Source organism: Labeo rohita, chromosome 2 (genome assembly GCF_022985175.1).
Source record: "Labeo rohita strain BAU-BD-2019 chromosome 2, IGBB_LRoh.1.0, whole genome shotgun sequence".
In the NCBI taxonomy this organism is placed as follows: Eukaryota; Metazoa; Chordata; class Actinopteri; order Cypriniformes; family Cyprinidae; genus Labeo; species Labeo rohita.
In genome coordinates, this window is record NC_066870.1 from 5,017,092 (window position 1) to 5,042,377 (window position 25,286).

At 34.9% G+C, this 25,286-nt stretch overlaps 1 protein-coding gene across 11 annotated transcripts in view; it reads left to right on the forward strand.

Moving 5' to 3' along the window:
- kmt2cb (lysine (K)-specific methyltransferase 2Cb) overlaps positions 1–25,286 on the forward strand; it is a 141,085-nt gene that overhangs the window by 18,894 nt on the left and 96,905 nt on the right. For all 11 annotated transcript variants that reach the window (XM_051138075.1, XM_051138114.1, XM_051138096.1 and 8 more), the window contains exons 4-5: positions 14,385–14,538; positions 21,591–21,776. In XM_051138075.1, coding sequence (XP_050994032.1) covers positions 14,385–14,538; positions 21,591–21,776 — 340 coding nt within the window. The remainder of the gene's footprint in view (positions 1–14,384; positions 14,539–21,590; positions 21,777–25,286) is intronic.

Below are 25,286 nucleotides of genomic sequence, written 5' to 3' on the forward strand. Positions count from 1 at the left end.
TGGCTCCGCTCTCTAGCTCTAATTGAAAGGATTTGACTCCAGCCACAGCCTTTCTGCTCTGGAGTCGCCCCAGCACCTCTCAAAGCGTGTGATTGAGGTTCGCAGCAGCCGGTGGAAGCTAATGCTCGCTGAAAGCCTTTTAAAATCTCATCTCGTGCATTTTCCCGTCATTTTCTTGGCCCTTTTGCCTGCTTGTGGCTGGCGGGTTTCTGGTGACGGTATGATGTAAGTTCAGGTTCACAAGCAGATTAATTACTTGTTTTGGATGCAGTTGTGTTTATACCATTAAGATTTAGAGGGGTTTGTAAATTAGTGGTATTTTGTGAATGTGAATAAGGCTTTAATATGATTTGTTTTTAATTCTTACTCCTAACCCTAAGTGTTGTCAGAAGATGTGTGCTGTTTTTTTGACATAATTAAAATTAACCAGTTATTATTAATAGCAAGAAACAATAATAATTTATGTATCAAATTTAGGCTAACATTCAAAAGTTTAGGGTTGGTAAGATTTTTGAATGGTTTTAAACAAAGTTTCTTATGCTCACCAAGGCTGCATTTATTTAATAAAAAATACAGTAAAAACTGTAATATTGTGAAATATTATTACAATTTAAAATAACTACTTTCTATTTTAATAAATTTAAAAATGTAATTTATTCCTGTGATGCAAAGCTGATTTTTTTTTTAGCATCATTAGTCCAGTCTTCAGTGTCACATGATCCTTCAGAAATCATTCTAATACACTGATTTACTGAATATTTTTCTTCTTTTGATTATTATTTTCCTGAAATCATTTCTTATTTTCAATGCTGTGCTGCTTAATAATTTTTAGAAACTATGATTTTTTTTTTTTTTAATAGAAATATTTTCTAACCTAATACATGTCAATTTAATGCATCCTTGCTGCATAAAAGTATTAGTTTACTATTAATACGTATTAATTAAAAAACAAAAAAAATATACTGACCCTAAACTTTAAGCTGTATAAAAAAATATATAATAATATAAAAAAATATATAAATAAATAAAAGTCATGTTATGGACTGTGAATCATTTTTTGGATCTATTAATGTCAGTTAATTCTGATTTTATATAATGTATTGGAGTCTCTTACGCTACATCTGTGAGAGAAGACTGTCTAAGAGAGTTGTAAAGTTGACTGTAAAGCCACAGTACAATGTGGCAGCCAGAAAAAGTGTCTTACTGGAAAAGCTATGCAAAATGCATCATCCAGCAGTCTTTTGACATCTCTAGGGCTTTAGTTAAAACTAGAGATTGTACTTCTGCATTTTTCTATCACCAACCCACTGACAGCTCACTGACAGTTGGGTCAAGCCCACTGCATTATGGGTATTGAAGTTTCCCTAGCTTTGAGCAAAATTTAATGCCATAGATCTTTTCTCTCTTTTGTCCAGCCTTGTAGCAGAGATTTAAAAACCTGCCAAAATGCCAGCTGCAAATTAACTCTTTTAGTTACTCACCAATGCTATAGGAAATTTTGTACCATTTATCATGCTTTTTGACTAAAGTAGTAACACTATAAAGAATACAATCTGTTCTTGTGTTTATTTACAAAATAAGCCCGTATTCATTGTTGAATTAGTTGAAACTGTCGTAGTAGTTTCTTCTTCACTTGTTCTGTGAAGTCTGTGTGGAGCTGTAATAACCAGGTGAATTGTCTTGACACTGCGGGAGAGCTGACACTGCCTTTGAATGTCAAGTCACTTTCACCTTGGAGGCTGGAACACCCCCACAGTCAATAATACGAGCTGGCATCATTAAAGGTGCTGTCAGTAACTGCTTAGCCTCCTGAACCTCCGAAATAACCTCTGTGTCAAGGTCACCACTGAAGTAAATGGCACCATAATTATGAAAGACCCTTCAGTACCGAGAACTACTCAAGATTTTTAAAAAAGTGCTGCGTGTTGGAGGAAGCTGTCAGCCTTTTCATTCCTTTTCTCAAGTTCAGCTCTAACTACGTTTTTACTTTTTCTACAGAAAATGTGAGTGATGTTTGCCTGTGCAAAATGCACTGCCTCAGTGTTAGAGTGTTGTCAGAGCATTGCTGTTCTGTTTCTAATGTGTTCTGAGTGTTTGCATGTTTCTGTTTAGTTTGTAGGGTGTTTTTAGAGTGTTTATAAACTGCTGTTTAGATGCTAACTTTTTTATTTTTTTTTTTTGCACATTGCAATGCTTGTAGCGTATTGCTATTTAGATGCTAATTATCTTGCATCTGAAATAATATACTGTCTAGTAGGTACTACGTTTGTTTTGAAACTTTGCAACTTTTGAAACTTTGCGAAGCAAGTTTTTTATAGCATTATTATGGATAGCATGAATGTCAATGTCATGTGACCAACAATTCAGAGATGACAACACATGATGTTCTACTCCTGGCTGTTTCTATGGCAACACTACCAGTGCCAAAGCATTCACATGCTTGCAGAACTCATAATTGCAATTTATAAGATGGGAATGTGCTACGACTTGGATCATGTGACTGCTGCATATTCATTTAGGCACTACTTAGGTGCTATCTCTGAGTCTGAGGACGTGGAACTGCTCAGCATAGAACATCACGTGTACTCATCTCAGAATTACGGAAATTACAACTTGAACTTTGCTGTCATTCACAAATCCTCTCTTGTGGCCTCAGGATAGTAAAGTAAGCATTTTAGCATGTTGCTATTCAGTTTGTATAGCGTTTTAAGCATGTTCTTACCATCTCTAGGGCAATCTGAGTGTAGCAAATTGATATTTAGGTGCTAGCATAGTATTTTTGTAACATTGCTGTTTAGTTTCTATCGTGTTCTGAGTGCTTTAGCAAAGCTGTGTTTAACACATCCTTACCATTTGTAGGCTGTTAGGAGCAGTGTTACAATATTGTGTTACTCCTTCAAAAAGTAACTAATTATGTTGCTTTGTTACTTTTTATGGAAGGTAATGTGTTACGTTACTTTTTAAATCTGGGCAAGGCTTGCTTATTTGTTATCATTTAAAAAAAAACATGTTTTTTTAGCAAATGTAAAAGCCCTTTCACACCAAAAAGTGAAATTCTTTAGGCTGAAGGAAAAGTATAGCAATAAAAAAACAAACAAACAATGAAACACAAATGTTAGTTTATCTAAAGTCCTTTTTGGATCATCAAAGGTCAACAGCAAAGACATTTGTTAATAAAATGGGATTAAATACTTAAAGGATGTTTGTGTTATTTTAAATATTTAATGATTGCAGGTTTGCATCATATTCTGAGTTTGCATTTCACTGTTTTAATTTATTTTCATGAATACTGAATCAGTTTTTTTGCGAGTGAGATGAATTAATGCATGTTCACATTTAGTCTAGAACTACTGTAACATCATGTTTACACAATGCATACAGCGCCTCTGTACTTCCGATTTCTCTCAACATGGGGACAGGAGAGCTGTCGGTCGATAAATGTGAAAACAATAAGTAACAGGCGTTACTCATTTAAAAAGTAACTCAGATATTTTGTTGTTAATTTAAAAGGTAATGCATTACTTTACTAGTTCCTTGAAAAAGTAATCTGATTATGGAACTCAGGTTACTTGTAATGCTTCACCCCCAACACTGGTTGTGAGTGCTTATAACATTGCTTATAAAATCGCTATAGTATTCTCATTGTTTTTAGCATGTTCTTACTAGCGGTTCTAGGGTGTGAGTGTTTTAGCATGTTGCTGTTCAGTTTATAGGATGTTTTAGCACACTCTTAGTGTTTCTAGGGTGTTCTGAGTGTTTGTAGTAAACTGCTGTTCAGATGCTAACACTAGTATTTTTTAGCACATTCCTGTTTATTTTCTAAGGAATTTTAAGCACTTAGCTTGTTGCTCTTCAGTTTGCAGGGTTTTTAAGCTCTTACTGTTTCTAGGGTGTTCTGAGAGAGTTTAGCATGTCACTATTCAGACGCTAAGGTATTCTTGGTAGTATGTTTTTAGCACATTGCTGTTTAGTTTCTTCAGAGTAATCTGAGTGTATTACCATGCCGCTATTAGCATATACTTTAGCAAGTTCTTACTGTTTCTAAGGTGTTTTCAGTGTTTTCAGTATGTTCTTACTAGGGTTTCTAGGGTGTGAGTGTTTTAGCATGTTGCTGTTCAGTTTATAGGATGTTTTAGCACACTCTTAGTGTTTCTAGGGTGTTCTGAGTGTTTGTAGTAAACTGCTATTCAGATGCTAACACTAGTGTTTTTAGCACACTGTTGTTTAGTTTTTAAGATATTCTAAGTGTTTAGCATATTGCTATTCAGTGTGCAGGGTTTTCTGGCACGTTCTTACTGTTTCTAGGGTGTTCTGAGAGTGTTTAGCATATCACTATTCAGATGCTAAGGTATTCTTACTAGTATGTTTTTAGCATGTTGCTGTTTAGTTTCTTTTAGTGTTTTAACATGGCGCTATTAGTATGTATTTTAGCATGTTCCTACTGTTTCTTACTGTTTTCAGTATGTTCTTACTATTGATTCTAGAGTGTGAGTGTTTTAGCATGTTGCTATAGTGTGTTTCTAGCACTTTCTTGCTGTTTCTAGTAGGGATGTCACAATACTCAATATAATATCGAACCGTTCGGTACCACAGCCACGGTTCAATATGCGCTTGTGAATTGCGGTTTTTCGGTTTTGCTTTTAAGTAATGTCCTTGTTTTATTTCTCTCGACATTTGCTGTGTGTGTGCTCGTGATTTCACGTGCTGAGATGAGGAAACGCCTCCCCGTTTATATTTGAAAAAGCAACACTTCTAATGAAATGCATTGATAAGTCTTTCTAAACTTCATGTCCAACAAAATAACAATATAATTTACTTTTACTTCACAGCATCAGTCGACTGTTTGAAATAACTTCCTTTTGTTGTTTTGATGTGGCTTCTTATCATAGAATGAGTCAGGCAATATATTCTATACTGTATGTCGATTAGCAGTGGCTTACAAATATACTTAATCATTATGAAAATACCTGAGATGACTTGAAGAACCCAGATGAAGTGAAAGTGAAAGAAGATAAACCATATGTTATTGCAGACGAGTGTTTATTTTCCTTACATTTTATCATTCAAAACGTTTAACGTTATATCTTGTTTTTATTCAGTTACAGAAATAGCGATGCCTTTATTCATATTAAATATTTCCTGGCTGGAGCATCATCAGTGTCATCTCTTTGATGCATATATGGATTTTCTGCACGAGGGCGCCCTCTGGCGTCCAGTACGAATGAAACCCATCCTATTTTGCGTAAAAAATCAGTAAAAAAAAAAATAACTCTCTCAAAAGAAATATTAAACAGACATATAATAATCCACGCTTTTTCCAGTGTACAAAAGAGTATTTTGTTGTTCATTAGATGCAAAAAAAAAAAAAAAAAAAACACACGCACACTGATGTGAACCGAACTGAACCGAAAACCGTAGTTAAAAACCGAGGTACGTATTGAACCGTGGACTTACTGTATTGTTGCATCCCTAGTTTCTAGGGTGTTGTGAGGCTTAGTAGCAAATTGCTATTCAATTGCTATTAGTTTTTAAGGTGTTCTGAGTGTTTTTAGCATATTGCTATTCAGTTCATAGGGGGTGTTTAGCACGTCTTTACCTTTCTAGGGTGTCCTGAGTGTTTGTAGCAAATTACTATTCAGATGCAAACAGTGAATTGTTTTTTTTGTTTGTTTGTTTTTTTGTACCTTGTTGTTTAGTTTCTAAAGTGTTCTGAGTGTATTTAGCATGTTGCTATTCAGAAGCTATGGTATTCTTGGTAGTTTGTTTTTAGCAAGTTGCTATAGTTGCTGAGGTTCAGTGTTAGCATGTGGTTATTCAGTCTGAAGGGTGTTTAACATGTTTTGACTATTTCTAGGGTGTTCTGAGTGTCTTCGTATGTTATTCAGTTTATAGGTTATTCTGACTGTGTTTAGCATGTTACCATTTCTAGGCTTTTTTGAGTGTAACATCGCTATTCAAATGCTGTAGCATTCTCAGTGCTTTTAGCACATTGCTGTTTAGTTGCTAAGGTGTTCTCTGCTTTTAGCTTTGGGGCTTCTAGGGTGTGAGTGTTTTAGCATGTTGCTATTAAGTTTATAGGGTGTTTCTAGCACGTTCTTGCTGTTTCTTGGGTGTTCTGAGTATAACAAATTGCTATTCACATGCTAACTCTAGTGCTTTTAGCACATTTAGTTTTTATGATATTCTGAGTGTTTTAGCATATTACTATTCAGACGCATGTTTTAGCACGTTCTTACTGTGTCTAGGGTTTTCTTGATATTTTAACATGTTGCTATTCAGATGCTATGATGTTCTGGGTTGTTGCTAGGTGGTTGCATACTGACCCAAGCTCAAACAGCCCACCTGCAAGTCTCTGTGATATTCTAGTGTCTCTTGTCCCTCTTTCAAGTCTAAATCATCTGTCATGTGGAAATGATTGATTTCTTAGAAAAGTAATGACACATCTTTTCACAACAACCTGCACAATTTGAGAAATCAATTCATCTCTTTGGTGCACATGTTATGGGATGAGTTGCTTAAGTTTAATACAAAGCGTCTGCGCTTTTGCTCAAATCCCTAACCATAAGCAATGCCAATATTGATACTTTCCTTAATAAAAACCAGTAACTAGTTTTCTTTGCAAATTGACCCTAATTTGTAGTGTCTGCTGTAGTTCCGTTAAAGCCCTATATGATTTGACTGCAGCGGTTGAGATGAACACAGGAGGTGGTTGACTGCAGCTGTGGTTTCAATGTGGTTTATTTTAGACCACAACTAGATCTCAACACACTAGGCACTCTTAGTCACAGGTGACTCACACTTCTAATTGTCCACATTGTGTACGTTCTGAGAAGACAGTTTTCCCAATTTCTCTCGTTAACACACGGCATATGTGCTCTGCATATTTCCCTATAAATCAAAAAGGATTCCTGTTTGCGATCGAACAGGGAAACAAAAATGCGGGGTCTTTCTACACTTTTGTTTTGCAGGCTGCTGTTGACATTGTACAAACCCAAGCGTTGTTCACATGACATTTGGGATCTTTAAAAAACTAAACATATTGGCCTGGAACCAAAAGGCTGGTTCACTGGAAACAATTAGCACTGTTCAGAATAAACAAACATTTCATGGATGAAAATTCATTTGAGGCAAAGATACGCAGTCAGAGGCCATTCAGGCTTGTCGATCTCATTAGCCGAGGCGCTGACTTTCATTTTGAGGGATTCAACACGTACACAGACATGGAAATCTCACTTTTTGGTTAAAAGAAACAGTCATCTTTTTGGTAAATGCATCATCTGTTTGTTTACTCCACAATGAAAATACACATTAGCTGGACCAACCTGAAAAATACAGTGTTTTGGTGTCATTTGAGCTAAAGAAGCTAGAGTTTGGAGATTTATGTCTTGCTTTTTTCATGTAGACAGCAGCTGTGCCTACTTGTAAGCCTGTTACTTATGGAAGAATAAGAGGACCACTTAAAAATGACACGAGGAAATTAATTTATTAATTAATAAATCAATTTATAAACTGACAAATAGACACATTTAAAACTTTTTATTTAATTTATTTTTAATGTTGTTAAATGATCAGAAAATACTCATAAATTACATCGGAAATGGACATAAAGACATCTTTAAAACTGATTAATGTCTAAAATCTTAGTTAAATGTCACAATGCTGCATTAACTCCTTTTTACGCAGTTTTTGTTTTTGTGCAGTTGAAATTTTGCATTAAAAATTCTTTTATCAGTTTATTATTTGTTACATTTAACTACATTTTTCACCAAGAATTAAATAAACATGGATTCACTTATATTAAGTCAATAATTACTATGTACAAACATATAAATTAGTAATGTAACACAGTGCACGTATTGCCTTTTTACATTGTACTTGTAAAAAAAAAATATGTGAGTGTAATCACATCTGTAATTAATAATTACACTGTTATAATTACAGCTGCCACTACTCCTTAACCAACCCTTAAAGTGAAAGTGAAGCAGTCAGTTTACAATATTTAGTAAACTGATTTCCACATTAATTAACAATGTATAACAAACACAGTTAATGTAACACTTTTAAAGAAAAGGTTTTTTTTTTTTTAGCAAATGTGCTGCCATCTTGCATTACCACAGTATGTGATGTCCCAGGGTTGGTTTGCCCTGTGTATATATATATATACATATAGTCCACAAGAGAAATTAATAGTTGAAAAATGACCCTGTTCAAAAGTTTACATACACTTGATTCATAATACTGTGTTGGTACCTGAATGATCAACAGCTGTGTTTTTTTTTTTTTTTTTGTTTAGTGATAGTTGTTTATGAGTCCCTTGTTTGTCCTGAACAGTTAAACTGCCCGCTGTTCTTCAAAAAAATCCCTCAGGTCCCAAAAATTCTGTTTTTTTCAGCATTTTTGTGTATTTGAAGCCATTCCAACAATGACTGTATGATTCTGAGATCCATCTTTTCACACTGAGGACAACTGAGGGACTCATATGCAACTATTACATAAAGTTCAAATGCTCACTGATGCTCTAGTAGGAAAAACGATGCATTAAGAGCCAGGGGTGTAAACTTTTGAACAGAATGAATAGATATGTAAGTTTTTCTTATTTTGCCTATATATAATATTTTTTTCATTTAATACTGCCCTTCAGAAGCGACAGAAGATACTTACAGGTTTCCCAGAAGGCAAAATAAGTTAAATTTACCCTGATCTTCAGGTTCAAAAGTGAATGCGTTTTTTTTTTTTTTTTTTGAAGGATTTTTCTGAAGAACAGCGGGCAGTTTAACAAACAAGGGACTCGCAAACTATCACTAAAAAATCATTTAGGTAACAACACCGTATTAAAGGAGAAGTTCACTTCCAGAACAAAAGTTTACAGAAAGTTTACATCCCAGCCGAGAAAGAAGGGTCTTATCTAGCAAAACGATCAGTCATTTCAAAACAAGATGACAATTTCTATACTTTTTAACCTCAAATGCTCGTCTTGTCTAAGTCTGTGTAAACTCTGTTTTTTTCCGGTTCAATACAGTCAATACAGTTAGGGTATGTTGAAAAACTCCCATCTTGCTTTCCTACATCGCTGCAGAAGCACCAACCCAGTGTTTCCAAAGTGAACATGCAAAGATCAAACGCCCTTTACAAAAAAAATGGTAAAACAGCGATGTAGGACGATTTGGACGTTGAAGAACATACCCTAAGTGTATGACCCAGATTACACAGACTACACATGTACATCGCAGACTTAGACAAGACAAGCATTTGAGGTATGTAAGTTGTCAATTTGTTTTGAAAATGACCGACCGTTTGCTTGATAAGACCCTTCTTCCTCAGCTGGGATTGTTTAGAGCCATTTGAAGCTGCATTTAAACTGCATTTCGTAAGTTCAAACTTGGGGGCACCATTAAAGTCCATTATATGGAGAACATTCCTGAAATATTTTCCTAAAGAATCATAATTTTTTATTTACTGATGGAAGAAAGACATTTTGAATGACAAGGGGGTGAGTAAATTATCTGTAAATTTTTGTTCTGGAAGTGAACTTCTGCTTTAGGCTTTTTTTTTTTTTTATAAAGTCAACTGTTATTTTCTGTTTTGGATGCATATTTAAACATCTTTTATGTGAAATATCTAATTCAGGTCAGTACTAAATAAAACATAACATGCATTTTGTATGTTCCCTCTTATTTTGGTAAAAATAATTAACTTTTTGCAGATTCTCCAAGGTGTATGTAACATTTTACCTCAACTGTGCGTATATATATATAGAGCTTCAAAGGGGTCTAAACGATCCCAGCAGAGGAAGAAGGGTCTTATCAAGCGAAACGATCTGTCATTTTTTTCGAAAAATAAAAATTTGTATACTTTTTAAGCACAAAAGCAGAATCGTCCGACATCGTTCTACCTTTTTGTTTGTAAACAGCATTTGACTTACACTTTCTTAGTCTTTGCGCGTTCACTTTAGTGAACTGTAGTGGTCTGTAGTTCCACCTACGTTCGGCGTGACCTTTCGACATGATTCAGCAGTACGTCATGAACGCATGCCAGAACCTGTGCTACACAAGCTTTTGTGCTTAAAATGTATACAAATTTTTGTTTTCCGAAAAAAACAAAACAAAAAAAAACAAAAACAAAGATTGATTATTTCGCTAGGTAAGACCCTTCTTCCTCGGCTGGGATCATTTAGAGCCCTTTGAAGTTGCATTTAAACTACATTTTGGAAGTTCAAAATCAGGGGCACAATTCAAGTCCATTATATGAAGGAAAATGCTGAAATGTTTTCCTCAAAAACCATAATTTCTTTACGACTGAAGAAAGAAAGACATGAACATCTTAGATGACAAGGGGGTGAGTAAATTATTTGCGAATTGTTGTTCTGGAAGTGGACTTCTCCTTTAAAGGGGTCATGAACTGCCTTTTTTAATATTTTGTACTGTTCTCTGAGGTCCCCTTATTATGTTATCAAGATTTTTACATCAAAAACATAATTTAGAAGTAATAGGCTATTTTCTGTCCTGTTCTGCCTCCCCTCATCAGAGCACTCTGTTTGAATAGGCGCGGTGGATTGTAGACTTGGAAGTAAACACTCACTGCTATGATTGGCTAACAGTTTTGCATATTCCAAGTTCAAAAGGACAGCTTTGCGCCCACCGATGTAAACTTCTGCATGTATGTTTGACAGTCTACATCATTCATAGATGGACGCTGCTGTGATTTGGGTTAAAACATATAAATACTCAGTACATATCAAACGATCTGTAATAACAGACAAAGCAATAGTGACCACATAATGAATACAGTTAGTCACACCAATATAGTCAGCACAGCATTGTCTTTTAGTTTCTTGAAGTACTTGAATTTGACTTTTTGAAATGTAAGGCCTGGAAAACCCTTCAAAATAGCAACATTCCTAACAAGGTACTTGAAAAGTGCTTGAATTATTGAAACACAATGTATCTATGAAATAAGTGGTAGTAGTACTGACTGTGTCGTGTAAACATGGCTGAAGACTTGAAAAGAGGAACAGATGAACCAAATCAATTGAGTCATTTACTCTGGAACCAAGCCAATTGATTCAAACGCACGATTGCGATTCACTAGCAAAAACCAGATCAAATTAAAAGAGCCATTAATTTACGAATTTGATCATCACTTTAAATGATTTTAAAAAGCATGTATAGTTATGGGTGAAGAGTTAGGGTTAGAGTTTTCAGAGCGGGTTCGTAAATATTTGGCTTCAGATTGGAACTTTAGAGTGCGGATTGCAAATCATTTCATTTAGAAGGGGATATTGGAGCAGGTTTGCGAGTCATTTTCTTTGGATCAGAACTTCTGAGTGGGTCTGTGAATCTTTTGCTTTTGATCAGAACTTCGGAGCATGGATCGCGAATCATTTGATTTAAAATGGGATTCCAGGGTGGGTTTGTGTATCTTTTGCTTCGAATCAGAACTTATTTGATTTAGAACAGGTTTTCCGAGTGGGTTCTTGAATATTTTGCTTAAGATTGAAACTTCGGAGCATGGCTTGCGAATCGTTTGATTTAGAACGGATCTTCGGAGTGGGTTCTTGAATCTTTTGCTTCAGTTCGGAACTTTGGAGCATGGAGTGTGAATCATTTGATTTAGATCGGGATTTTGGAGCAGGTTCTTGAGTCATTTGATTTAGATCAAATTTTCGGAGTGGGTTCGTGAATATTTTGCTTCAGTTTGGAACTTTGGAGTGTGGATTGCGAATCATTTGATTTAGAATGAGATTTCAGGGTGGGTTTGTGAATATCTTGCTTCAGATTCGGAACTTCAGAGTGCGGATCGCACCTGATTTAAAAAGGGATTTTGGAGCAAGTTCGTGAGTCATTTGATTTGGATTGTAATTTCGTGTGTAATTTCATTTGCATATTTTTATTTATCTATTTATCTTTTTCTACAATTTAAATGGTAAGAAATTGTTTGATAAGTGAGATCTATGATATAAGTCTTTGAAAATCAAAAAACTAGTGTTTGAAAAGTCCTTGAAAGTCCTAAAATTTCATTTCAACCCTGTAAAAATCCTGCGTTGAACTGTGCCTTGTTTGTAAATTAATCTGTGGTAAAATGACGTGAACTAAGGACCAAGTTCTTACTGACGTGGTCTGGAACTTCATTAAAAATAAAGTTCATCCACTCTTTCCTAATGTTGGGATCGGAGGGAAGGCACAACTTTTTTCCACAACTTGGCACTGCACAGCATCTTGTTGTTTTCTGAGCCATCTCTATCGTTTGATTTTCTGGATAAACTTGTGTTTGCCTTTCTCGTTATTTACACATGTATAAATTGGGGGGGCGGGGCTAAAAAGGCAGCAGTGTAGAAGCAGGCTTTGATCTTCTTCTGCGGACACAACCTGTCATTTTGGCTTCAATATAAGCTGTTTCTCAAACTTACAGGATGTTTTTATAGGGCAGTGATGGTCGCAATGACAACCATGCCACCGCGGTGGTCGGTTGCCACCGACAGTACTGCATGTGACGTTACACATCTATAACAAGCATAGAATACGGTGTTCCTGCAACAATTATTCTGCCGTGGCCTTGTTTAGTGTCCATGCCGGCAGGAGCAGAGAGCGCAAGTGCCTTCGCAGCTGCTGGAAGAGATCCGCGTTCAAACGCACACAATAGGCTAAAACTTGCAAAGCTCCGGGAAAAGTAATTACCATAAATGTGTCGGGGGGGAAATAAGGAGATACTTGAATGAATTATTAATAAAGTAGTGTTTTCTGAGCCAGTGTCGCAAAGACGACGATCCTGACTCTCCATCTGCTCATTGGACACGCCTTTAGAGAGAAATGCATCTCTACGGATTTTATAGTGAGAGTAAAGTAATCATTTAAAGCTTTAGGTATATATATTTATCCTGACTGTAAGGCAAGTATTCACTGAGTTTCGTTTTATTTTTGTGCAGCGCTCCTGTTCAACACAGAGACATCAGAAAGCGCATCTTGTTTGTTTTCTTTATTTTTACAAAAGCACAACATTTTGTTGATATTGTGAGTGCATGCAAACAAAATTAGACCCTTTATAGTTCTGGATGATATATTACGCTTACCTTTATGAGCAAAGATTACGGCATATTTAAATTTTTTTGCAAGTGATTGCGCTGGCGCCTCCATGTCCTGCAAAGCGCATTTAGCTTCCACTCTCCAACAAACGATTGTATGCGCATAATGGCGTTTATCTAAGTTAAACGTTTAAAATAATATTGTGATATGCTTGAAGATTTTATTTTAGGCAAGTCGTGATGATTTGAGAAGGCAAAATTGATCAAACATAGGCTGTGATCAACTCACTGCCTGCCTCAGGCCACTTGGTCGAAAACCTTAATTTAACAAACAAAAGACGTTCCAAACATATTTCTAAATTAACTTTATGAAGAAACGAAAAGAAATATAACCACATTTCTAATAAAAACAAAAATGAGCTATTTTAATGGATGCAACAGTGTAATGGGAAAGAGAAAGAAAAGACTTGGGCCGGTTATTTTGATGAGCCGTCGGACAAGGGTTGGGCGAGGTTGTTACGAATTTATGTAACAAATGTTTGTTTAATAATTACCGTTCTTATTTTGGCTACTTTCTTATTTAACTGTATAATTTCTTTGATATTTACTTTAGAATTTTGTAGGCTGAAATAAACACGCACGTTTATATTTTTGAGCCTCATTTTTTATGTTTCAAAATTATATATATATATATCTTAACACTGCGCCACCGACGGTAGTTGGTCCATTAAAAAATTCTGTCACAGCCCTATGTTTTTATAATACCGTGACATCTTATATGTCAAAAGGAATTTTGATTTTGAATTTTGGAATTTTCAAGGGACCATAAATATGTCTTTCATATTTAGTACTTTTTTGCATGCATTCTTTTTCATTTATTTTTATTTTCAAGTAGTTTTCTGTCTGAGATCATCATCAAGATGGCTGCTGAATGAACTGACTTTCCTAAAAGGACTTTGAGCTTGCTCCGTCTCTTCCAACGGAGTATCTCAGTGCAATTAACGATCCATGCTCTTTGATGCTGTTTGTGTTTGAGAGCTCACTACTGATGTACTAGTGAAATCATGATTGGTAGCATAAATAAATCATGTCAAGTTTGTTTTTAACAGCATTTTGTTTTTTTTTTCCCCCCAATGTTGATATAATGACCCACATTCTGTCATAAATGACATATAGAATTCTAAATATACAAAAATATTTTAAATATTCACTGTAATGTGCAAATTAATCTTTATTAGACAGGTGAATACAGCCGGTGAAACACTCGCTCATTTAAGGGTTAATCTTATCAGTTTTGTCCGAAATGTCTGTATTTTTGCAGCTGTAATTAACAAGGATGTGTCTCTCGTTCTGTGTCTCTCGTCAGTCACTAAAGGGCAGCAGGAGGAGACGGCGGGCGCCTCTGCCGTGGCAGTTTCAGCAGAGGGGGAGGAAGAGGAGCAGTCGTCATCCCCTCTTCCTGCGAGCCCTGAGACGGGGGCGGCACAAACATCATCAGCCTCTGGAGAAGCTAAAAGCAGGTCAGAGCAGCATCCTCTCGCCAGGCTGAGTCACCGCTGGCGTGGGAAGTGTGCGCATGCGGACGTGTGTGTGTGTGTGTGTGTCAGTGTGAATGTTTATGAATGGTTTCGTGTTTTAAGTCTTTTTGACTGTATTGTGCCTTTCTACCAAAATCTCAAAATGGAAGGTCAAACAATAAATGCCCGATAGCACACGTGTGTGCCAAAGTATGTATCGCTACATGTGCGTGTGTCGTTCTCTCTTAACACGGGGGGGATGGGCACTTGTTCAGCTTGCTGAAAAAGAGCATTCTGGGTAAAGACGACTGCAGTGCAGGAACCCAGGAAAAGGCGCTAGCGTGGCACAACCCTCCAGTTCAAGAGAGTTCACAGTGTTTCCAGGAGCACAAAAGATCAGTGAGGTGCTACATGATGCCAACTACAGTATGCATCCTGTGTGCAGTATGCAAATTTTGTTTACAGTCCCCAGATATGCGATATAAACATGGTACACTGTGCTGTGTACTGTACACCACAAACCTTACATCTATAGTGTAATGTATGACGCAAAAATAATTTTGATGATTTTAGACATAATTTTATGTAGACACTATGTACTACTTACTGAATATTGTACAGTATGCACACTGTATGCAGTAAGTATACAAATAGTGATATGTTGACCTCTATTTTTGCATATTAAATAAAAACTATAGGCATTATGTATAATAAATATTTAAATCAGAAGTGTGTTCGCCTAAGGGTTATTATACTTAACTAAAACAACAACAACAAATAATAATAATAATAATAATAATAATAATAAAATAGATTACATTTTAACTCACATGAATTAGGAAATTAAAATTATTTAATTAATTTAAACTTAATATAATATTTAAATAATATTTAAAACTGACACAAAATAATAAATACTATTTAGACATATTAAAAAAATAAAAATGTCAAAAAACACCTCAAAAATGAACTAAAATCCAAGTTAAATGAAAATAATAATAATAAAAACTAAATAAATTCAAAATATTAATAAAAACTAATTAATTAAATTTAATTTAACTAGTACCTCAATGAAATAGTACCTCAATGAAATTAACTAATAACTAATAAACTGGTTTACATGACCTCACAATGCAAATGTCAAGGTTTTTATTGTCATAAATAAGATCAAAATCGCTGTATCAAATTTATACAATATATATATATATAGTTACAGATTAAATGAATTGCAAATATATAAAGACATAAGAAATATATTTTATGTATATGTGTATATGTGTCTTTAATTTCCAACTTATTTCAACATTATGCCAAATGTGTGTTTGTGGGTGTATATGTATACAAAATACAAAAGAATACAACAAAATATACAAAGTATACAGTAGTGAGTAGCATACAGTAATCTTCTTAAAAATATGTGTGTGTATATATATATATATATATATATATATATATATATATATTTTTTTTTTTTTTTGTTTATCTGAAAACATGCAGTATAACAGTTAGCATCAATTAATGACAAAAAATGCATACAGTATACATACTAAATACAGCAGAAATAGTATGTAATTTCAGTTATTTTTATTTATTTATATTTGATTGGACTGCCAACAGTATTGGGAATAAAAAACAAATGCATACTAAATGCAATCACAGTTAATTGCACAGTTAATTAGCATACTGTAGTTTGAAACATTTGCAGTGCACAAAACATTACATTTTCTTTCTTTGAAAAACCGGTTTGCAGCATGGAGTATTTACTGCACAGTTATATAGCCGTATACGGCATGAACACAGGCTTTATTGCTAGTCAGAAATCTTTTTCTTGGGTTTGTCTCTGGGTTTGTTAGTATGTTCATGCAGCATGTCTGTTTGTTTATGCTCTCAGCTGAATGTGCCTCAATGTTGATGTTACACTACAAATTTAAGGTTCCCCTGCCACACATGCACAAACACACATAAACACACAAACCCCTGTCCAAACAGTCAGCTCACCACGGCCCCAGCTCTCCCAGCCTTCAGTCCATGAAAGGCTGTTAACGGCTCTTTAGGACGGACTGTACTGCCCGTGACCAGTTTTATGTCTGATCAATATTTACTGTTTTCCTCCTTAAGCTGTGATGACAACACATCAGCCTCACTGATAATTCAGTGGGATATGTTGAAACGGTCAAAGATGAGTTTTTGCAAATTCATCACCCAAAGGTTTGACGTAGCCACATTGCAACACAAAATAATGTTTGTCAAAAAATTGTTTTTGTCTGTCATGAAGATCTGATGGTTTCATTTGAAAGTTGTGAAGTGGGAGTTACTCATAATATTGCCTTTCACGGTTGAATCTGTCTAAATGTTGCGTAGCTATATTTAAATGTGTTAGCGTGAAGCGTCTCCTCCCTCCAGTGAGGAGTTCTAGATTATTTGTTGAAAATGTTCCCGTTTTTTAGGAAGCGTGAAAATAAAAGACACAGCATGTGTGAATTCTAACACTCCCACATACTTATTAGTAGTATAAACTTTGGTTTCGCAACTTGTTTTCGTTTCCCTCGAGTGTAGCAGTCAGAGATTTACACTCAAGTCTATTTTCTGTGAAGCTATGATTTTGCTGCAGACAGTTTATTTCAGTCGTTACAAATTTATGGTAAAAATTTGAAGATTACAGTTTATTGATATTGCTGAGATCTTGTGTTTTTATAAAGCCTCAGGTTATAATATATTTATGTATATTTTATGAAAGAATTATTTAAAAAAGGATTTAAAGGGACAGTTCACTAAAAAATGAAAATTCTTCTATTTACTAGCTCTCATGTTGTTCCAAACCCATTAGACTTTTTTCAATGAAATCAAAAAGTTATTGGGCAAATTCCAAATATGTGAAATGGTGCATAATACACAGGAAAGGTAATTACAAAATCCATATGTATTTGCATCAACCATATTAACAGTAATAAGAGACTTATGTTGTCATTTATGTCAACAGCTAATGGGATTTGTCCTGGTAACTTTCCAGGAGAAGGTAATGAGGAAATTATGTTTCATTGCTGTCTTTGCCAAGTGTGTTCTTAGGGGTTTGGAATGACATGAAGATGAGTAATTGATGACAGAATCTGTGTTTTCGTGTGAATTTAAAATAATTTATGAATCACTTGCTGAATGGGGTTTGTTTGTGTGAATAACATTAAAAAATGTCATCTGTGGGGGGAAAATAGACCATTAAGACCCACTTTTTCTAAATTGTTTAATCATTTTAAATGATTTCATTTAAAGGGGTCATCGGATGCCCATTTTCCACAAGTTGATATGATTCTTTAGGGTCTTAATGAAAAGTCTATAATATACTTTGGTTAAAAATTCTCAATGGTTGTGTAAAACAACACCTTTTTTACCTTGCCAAAATCAGCTCTGCAAAAATCATCTCATTCCGGTCAAGGCTGCTTTAAATGCAGATGAGCTCTGCTCGCCCCGCCCCTCTCTTCTCTCTGTGGAGTGACGAGCCTGTTTACTTTAGCCGCATTTAGCCGCTAAACTTGCTAACTAGCATTATTATTAGGAAAGGCAATCGCAAAGATTCATTAAAAAAACCTTATGCTCACTTCTGCTGTAAGTGAAGCTGGATCACAAATAATTTGCACGAACATAGACAGATATATGTAGATCTGGAGGCGCATTCCCTCCACAAACAAACATAATCCACTGCATCTTCAGAAGCTCAGATGTCGGGAGTAAATGACGACCACTATGTTCATTATTGCATCCAGCAGCACAACACCTCAATCGCTCATTTGGAGATATTCTTGTCTAACTTACATCCCTGCTCCGGCATCGAAACAAAGAGGGTGGACTGTTACAGCTAATCTGTGGTAAACGCTCATGTCAATCAACTATCGTGGGAGCGGCCTCTGTGGGTGTGACGCCACACAGTCTGCCATCTGGGAATGGCTCCACTGCGTGGATTTTTATCATTGTAGGGTAGATTTGTACATATACTCTCAACACACATTAATGTTCAGACAACATGTAAAAGTGAACTTAGCATCCAATGACCCCTTTAAAATATAGATCATACGGTTTTCATTAAACATTCAGAATCGTTGCCCAATTCTTAGATTTTCTAAATTTGGTCCATACCGATCAGCAGTGCTGTCGGTAAGTATTGATCATGTTGTGTGACTTTGGCATGCTGGGATTTAGATTGGCCCTGATAAATTCTACCTTAGCAACAGTTTCCATCCTGTATTTTCCCTCATAAGCCTGTGCTCATTTCTAAATGTATATCTGTGGATCATCTGTGCGTTTGGATGTCTTTAATTGCAATTTTATGGAAATCAACCATAATATGGTAAAATGTTGTTGGCAGTCACTTATTATAGTGATATAGGATGCCCACAAAGCACTTTTTTTTTTTTTAAATGCATTTTAAAGAAATGCATAGTGTAGTCCAGAATGAATATGCAGAACATTAGTAAAGATGCATTTTCTCAAGTTTCAATTGACAGCAAAAAGCGTTTGGTGTGTTTTTAATCATGTTACAGTAAAGTTTAATAATTTCCTAAAAATAATTTGCAATGTCATAGTTCCAGCCCGTCTAAAAATAATCCAGAGTAAAAATAAATATACCAAAATGTGTTTAAAATACATTTATTTTGTGCTAAGTATACTACAAATACATTTGCATTTTAATGCACCTAATAAAAATCCCCTGCAGTTGTACTTTTGGTATACTAAACTGGTATCTTTAAAGTCTGCTAAATTGCAACAACTAATTTTGTTCTTAATGCACTTTAATTGTGCTGAAGTCCAAATAAGATTTACTGAAGTATATTTGATTGTGCTTAAGTGGAACTATTGCAAGTATACTTCAGGTACACTTTAAATATCTTGCATTTAAAGACACAAGTTGTGCACAAGTAGTACTCCAATTAAAGTTTATTTCTAATTTTTATTTCAGTAAGTTTCAAGCGATGTCAGTAAATATGTTTATAGATTTGAACTGTACTTAGTATGAAATAAATGTATTTTAAATATATTACTTTTACCAGGGATATCCATTTAGTTCTACAGCTTTGAACAACACTAGCTAAGAGGGCAGAGTTTGTGAACAATTATGGATATTTTCCTGCCAAACATGTTTCTCTCATAAATTTAAAAGTGGTGAGCTGCTGTTACATAGCTCAAAAACTGCAAAGAGGTAATTAAATGTGACAAATAATGTCAAAATGTATTAACTTTTTCTTGCTGGACCTTGTAAATACCACCATGTTATGTGCGCATTATTTTTTGACAGACATTGATGTTGTGATGTTAAAATGACGTGGATTTAAAAACGAATCATAAGGTAATGTTTATTTATTTCTTAGGCTGGCAAGCATTCAGTGAAGTGACTGATGTTCATAAGTGTGATAGGTCAGTGTTTTTAGTTCTAATATTTCAACTGAGAGCCAGCCAGTTTTTGACTGACGTGATAATGCGCATAAGGGGTGAACTATGTTTGAATTTTGAGTAATTGTAAAACATGCTGGAGGCGTTTTTGCATGGTTTTTAATCAAATAAAGTTTTTGTTGCTTAAATAAATTACATGTTACTCAAAGACTGACATTTTTGGCTGGTGAAAAATGTTACAATTATAGGGCCCTATGATTTCTGCGATGTGGAAAATGCGGACGGAATCGCGGAATCCAGTCATAAAAACGGAATTTACTGAATAATACGGAATGTCACGGAATTTTCAAAGTTTGAATGAATTAATCGAAAGTAGGTCATTGCACTTAAATCAAGCTGCTATATGGACTAGTATCTATAAATATTACGCCACAAAAATACCATTTAAATGTGAATCCTGCATGCTCTGTGTGTCTCTGTTTTAGTGAATGGAGCAGACGAGCGGTTTTGTTTACTACACACACTGAAGCGCCCGTGACGCTCGCAGTGATTTCGGCGCCTGTTGTCTGTTTACTAAATGAGGACATAAATACATGAACAATATCTGTTGAGAGTCACTTCAAGAGCATTTGACCGTTCCATTTTAGGAAAACTAGCATTATATCATATACAAACAGAAATATGAAGGTAGACATGGCAACCCGTCAAAATAAAAGTCCGTTTTAACTTGAAGACATTGTGCCAGAAATATGTTACTACTATTACTACTACTACTAAAATGAAACAAACATTATTTTTAAGGGTATAGTCACGCAACATTTCTTCTATTTTTTTTAAATTTTAGTAGCAAATTCCTCTTTGTTTGCCAAAAAAAAAGTTTGCTTAATTTTCAATAATTAAAAGATAAATGAAATTAATGTTTCATTTGGTAGCTAGAACATTTTAAATGCACAGAACAGAATTTCTGAGGGTAAAAAAAAAAAACTTTCATAAGGCTATTTTTGAAAATAAATTTAAATAAAATAAGTATGCATTCAAATAATTAGAACACAGAATTAGATAACAATAAAACATATGGTGAGAAAAAATAAAACATTTTATAGGGCCCTAAACATGTAATTTTTGTTAAAACATTTATTAAATTGATGTGAAAGTTTCATGATTTTAATAAATAAGACATTATTTTAACCTTCAAAAAGGAGTTGAGAAAAATTAAAACGGGAAAAAACGGAATTTGGGAAAAAATAAAACGGATGTTTCGGTCGCAAATTCATTGACTTTTGAGAATTAAGTGTTTTTTTTTTTTTGTTGTTTTTTTTTTTTTTTGAATGGCTTTGATGCACAAAGTTGCTTTTATTGTCTCTTATAACAATTTTTTTTTTATTTAAACCCCTGAAAATGCAGATCATGTTGTAAATAATAGTGAAAAATCATTTTTTAAAGCAGTTGTTCCATTATTACTTCTTAGCAGATTTAGACTCATGTTGTTTATGTTATACATTCAGTAAAAATCAGTATTATTTTATTGCAAGTGTTACAGTTTTACATCAGTAGATCTCTGAGGGTTAAAGGAACGTTCAGCATTTAACCGAAACATTCCTTCAAACCCATTAGAGAACTTTAATATGTGCCATCTCGGTTCACTGGCTAACCGCGTTCCTCTCTTCTCCTCACAGCGAACAGCTCTGTGCCTTCTGTTACTGTGGTGGTCGAAGCCTGTTGGGCCAGGGGGATCTGAAGCCATTCAGGGTCACGCCTGGATACGACCCTCCACTCCCACAATCCTCCGCAGAGGACGGCCACGACCGTGACGACAAGAGCGGGGCTGCCAGCCAATCAGGGAGGCACAGGGGCCCAGAGAGGTAAGCTGATTGGCTGAGGGAAGCGGGGCTATTGTATAATATTGGCTGTGATGTGTCGTGTAATGTTTAAATGAGCTTAGCTAAATTAGTGGGCTTTTTTCTGTTGGCCCGTTTGAAATAGATCAGATGGTATTGGCCATTGTTAGAGAGAGGAGGGTGTTACACGAGCCGAAGGATGTGTGTGTGCGTGTGTGTGCGTAAGGGCTCTTCTGAACGGTAGGCCTGTTACAGGCAGCAGGGCGCTGATATCTGACGTCACTGGTTGAATCATCCTCATCTGGAGGAAATTTCAGGCAGAGACTGTTTGAATACGGATCATTCCAGTTGAAAATTGCAGTCAGTGCTCTAGTATGTGTGTGTTTTTGCTTAATATCCTGGAGACAGACTCATGTGAAGCAAACACAGCATCTGTCCTAAAGTGACCCGCTGCGTCGTCTCAGCAAATGGCAATGCTTATTTGTCCCACATACTTTAATTTAAAGCATATTGGAGCCGTTCAGTGTCTCCTAAAGCTATGATATGATTGTAGTTCACTTCTGCAAGTACTAGTAGTATACTGCGCTTTTTTTTTTTTTTTTTGTTTTTTTTTTGTTTTTTGATTGGTGGGATTTTTAAATGTTTTAAAAATCTCTCATGCTAAACAAGGCTGCATTTATTTGATCAAAAAACAGTAAAAACTGTAATGTTGTGACATATTATTAACATTTTAAATGTTTTCTAAAAATCTGTAATATATTTAGAAATGTAAATTATTCCTGTGATCAAAGCTGAATTTTCAGCATCATTACTCCAGTCTTTAGCAGGGTTTCCGCGTTTCTTAAATCACTTTTCCGTGAATCAACGCCTTAAAAATGTCTTAAGTCAGAGCAGCAAGTCTTAAATTCATATGGTCATGGCATTCATTTTCTTGAGTGATTGTTTCCTCATGTGTTTCACTTTAAAGTGAAGCGAAAGCGTAATTTCTGTGCTACATGGCTTAGGTCGCTCAATATTCATTAAACAATACGCGGTAGATGGCGGTATGTGCTGCTTCATCTGTCAGTCACCCGAAGAAGAACTTGTCATTTTTATTTTATTTTATTTATTTATTATATAGTAATAAATATTAGGGCTGAAACAATTCCTCGAGTAACTCGAATACAAAAAATAATTTGCCTCGAGGCTTCTTTTAGTCCATTTACTGTAACTAAGTTACACACCGAACATTGTTTCCCCATGGACCATTATTACTGACACACAAACCGATAAACGCTGGACATATTTAAGACCGTAAATTAACAGTGGTTAGTTATGATGTTCTTAAGTTAGCTATGTTTTGTGAAAGACTAAGTGCCATTTATGTTGACTGTCTCATTCTCTCTCTGTGACACACAGAAAGTTAGAACGTTAGTAAATAGCATGACAGTGTTTTGTTCTTGAATGAATCACCAGTTAAATGATTCAGTTCAATCGCAATGACTCACTTACTTAACAGTGATTTGCTGTCATGTACTGGCGGTATTGATTTCACATTTAAAGTATCTTCATTTTAAAAATGCATGTTAATATCAGTATTCAGTGTTTTGTTTAAAATTACAAAATATTATTTATGCATTTGTAACTCCAAGTTAAATGCATTCATGTCCCTCTGAGCTGAATTAAATAGTGGGTAAGTAGGCCTACATCCAAATGCCTCAATTTCCTGATTTATGCATTCGTTTTAGCTTGTAATGTGTACCTTTTTCTATGTAATGTGAAATTGATTTTTGTATTTTTGTTCATTTATTTTATATATATAAAATATATAAAATAAATGAATAAAAATACATATATATATAAATATATGAAAGTGTATGTATCCGTGTGTGTGTGTGCGTGTATGTATTTGCATTTTGAAGGCAATTTGGCCAAATAAAATGCATTAAATGGGTTCAGTTTTCATGGTTATAAATGTATGCAATTTCAGCAATAAAAATATAGCTTTTTCTAAAAAGGAAGGAAATTAGTTGTTTAAGCTCTTTAATAAAGAAAAATGACTTCTTATCCAATTACTCGATTAATCGGTAGAACACTTGATTACTAAAATAATCGATAGCTTTCAATTCAATTCAATTCAATTCAAATTTATTTGTATAGCGCTTTTCACGATACATATCGTTGCAAAGCAGCGATAGCTATAATAATAAATAATAAATATCATTTAGTTCAGTTAGAGAACAGATAATACAATTAAAACTGAACACGGCTGCTCAATGCAATGCCAAATGGCAGTCTCATCACAGATCAGATTTCATTTATCACGTGAAGAGAGTGAGTCGAGCTGACTGACAAGAAAGGAGAGAGACAAGACCATGGCGGAAGAGTTTCAAAACGAAATGCAAAAGTGCTTGTTTTAAAAATATTTTGGATTTTGAAAAGCCTGTTAACTTTTGCCATTTATCTAAGGTGGTAGTGGAAGTTTCATATTTATTTGGTTCCACAGTGTTTGCTGGTTTTTATTTATTTAAGCAGTGTAAATTATTTATTTATTTTTAATATATATAACATCAAGGTGTATGCTGTGCTTCCAAGCTTTCTTATTCGTTCTGCTAATAAACGTTCTACCTTTATTATTTATTTGGTTACACAGTGTTTGTATACCTATTTAAACTTTGTGTAAGTTATTATCAGGCATATAACATGGTGTATTTTTATTCGTTTTGTTGATAAAGGTCTGTTACGTTGCATTAATGCCGCTAATTTAAAAGTGAAAGTAAAATGTGCAGAACTCTTTTACAAGCTACTTAAAACCAAACTTAATTAAAAGCAAACAACTGCTTGACGCAGAATGGCCACTAATTTGTGACATGACGCTTTTACTGAAGGAAAGCGAGGAAAAGAGGGAAAACTGAAACTAACTAAAAACAAACAATTGCTAGATGCTGAATTGCTGCTAATTTGAAAGTGAAAGTAAAACTCAAACTATACTTAGAGAACATGTTAATGCATTAAAAAACAGTAATATTGTGAAATACTATTGCAATTTAAAAGAACTGTTTTCTATTTTAATATATTGTAAAATGTATTTTATTAAAAGTTGCATTTTTGGCATCATTACTCCAGTCTTCAGTGTCACATGATTCTTCTGTTGGTGTAGGTACAATAAAAATGAGACATTATAGATGTAAATTACCATTCATGTCATACGTTATGCACATAATCTAGCCTGTATTTTGTGTATTTTATGTACAATCAGTAGACAAATGCCATGTTTGAACTACATTTAATGGAGAAATGCTATAGCGATGCCGTTTACATGTTAAATAACCAGATAGATGTAAATTCTATGGCCTGGTCTTCATTCACAAAGGTGTGATCACGCACATGGCTGTTGGCTGTTTGCTTTTCATATGTGGCTCTCTGCGAGCGATCTCCCCGAGCTGATCATTACCCTGCAGCTATTGGGAGTCACAGAGCGAGATGTGAGACGCCGGCCCCAGCGTGTGCTCAGCCCAACAAAGGGCCCTCTCCCTGCTCTCTCGCACAGCTGCC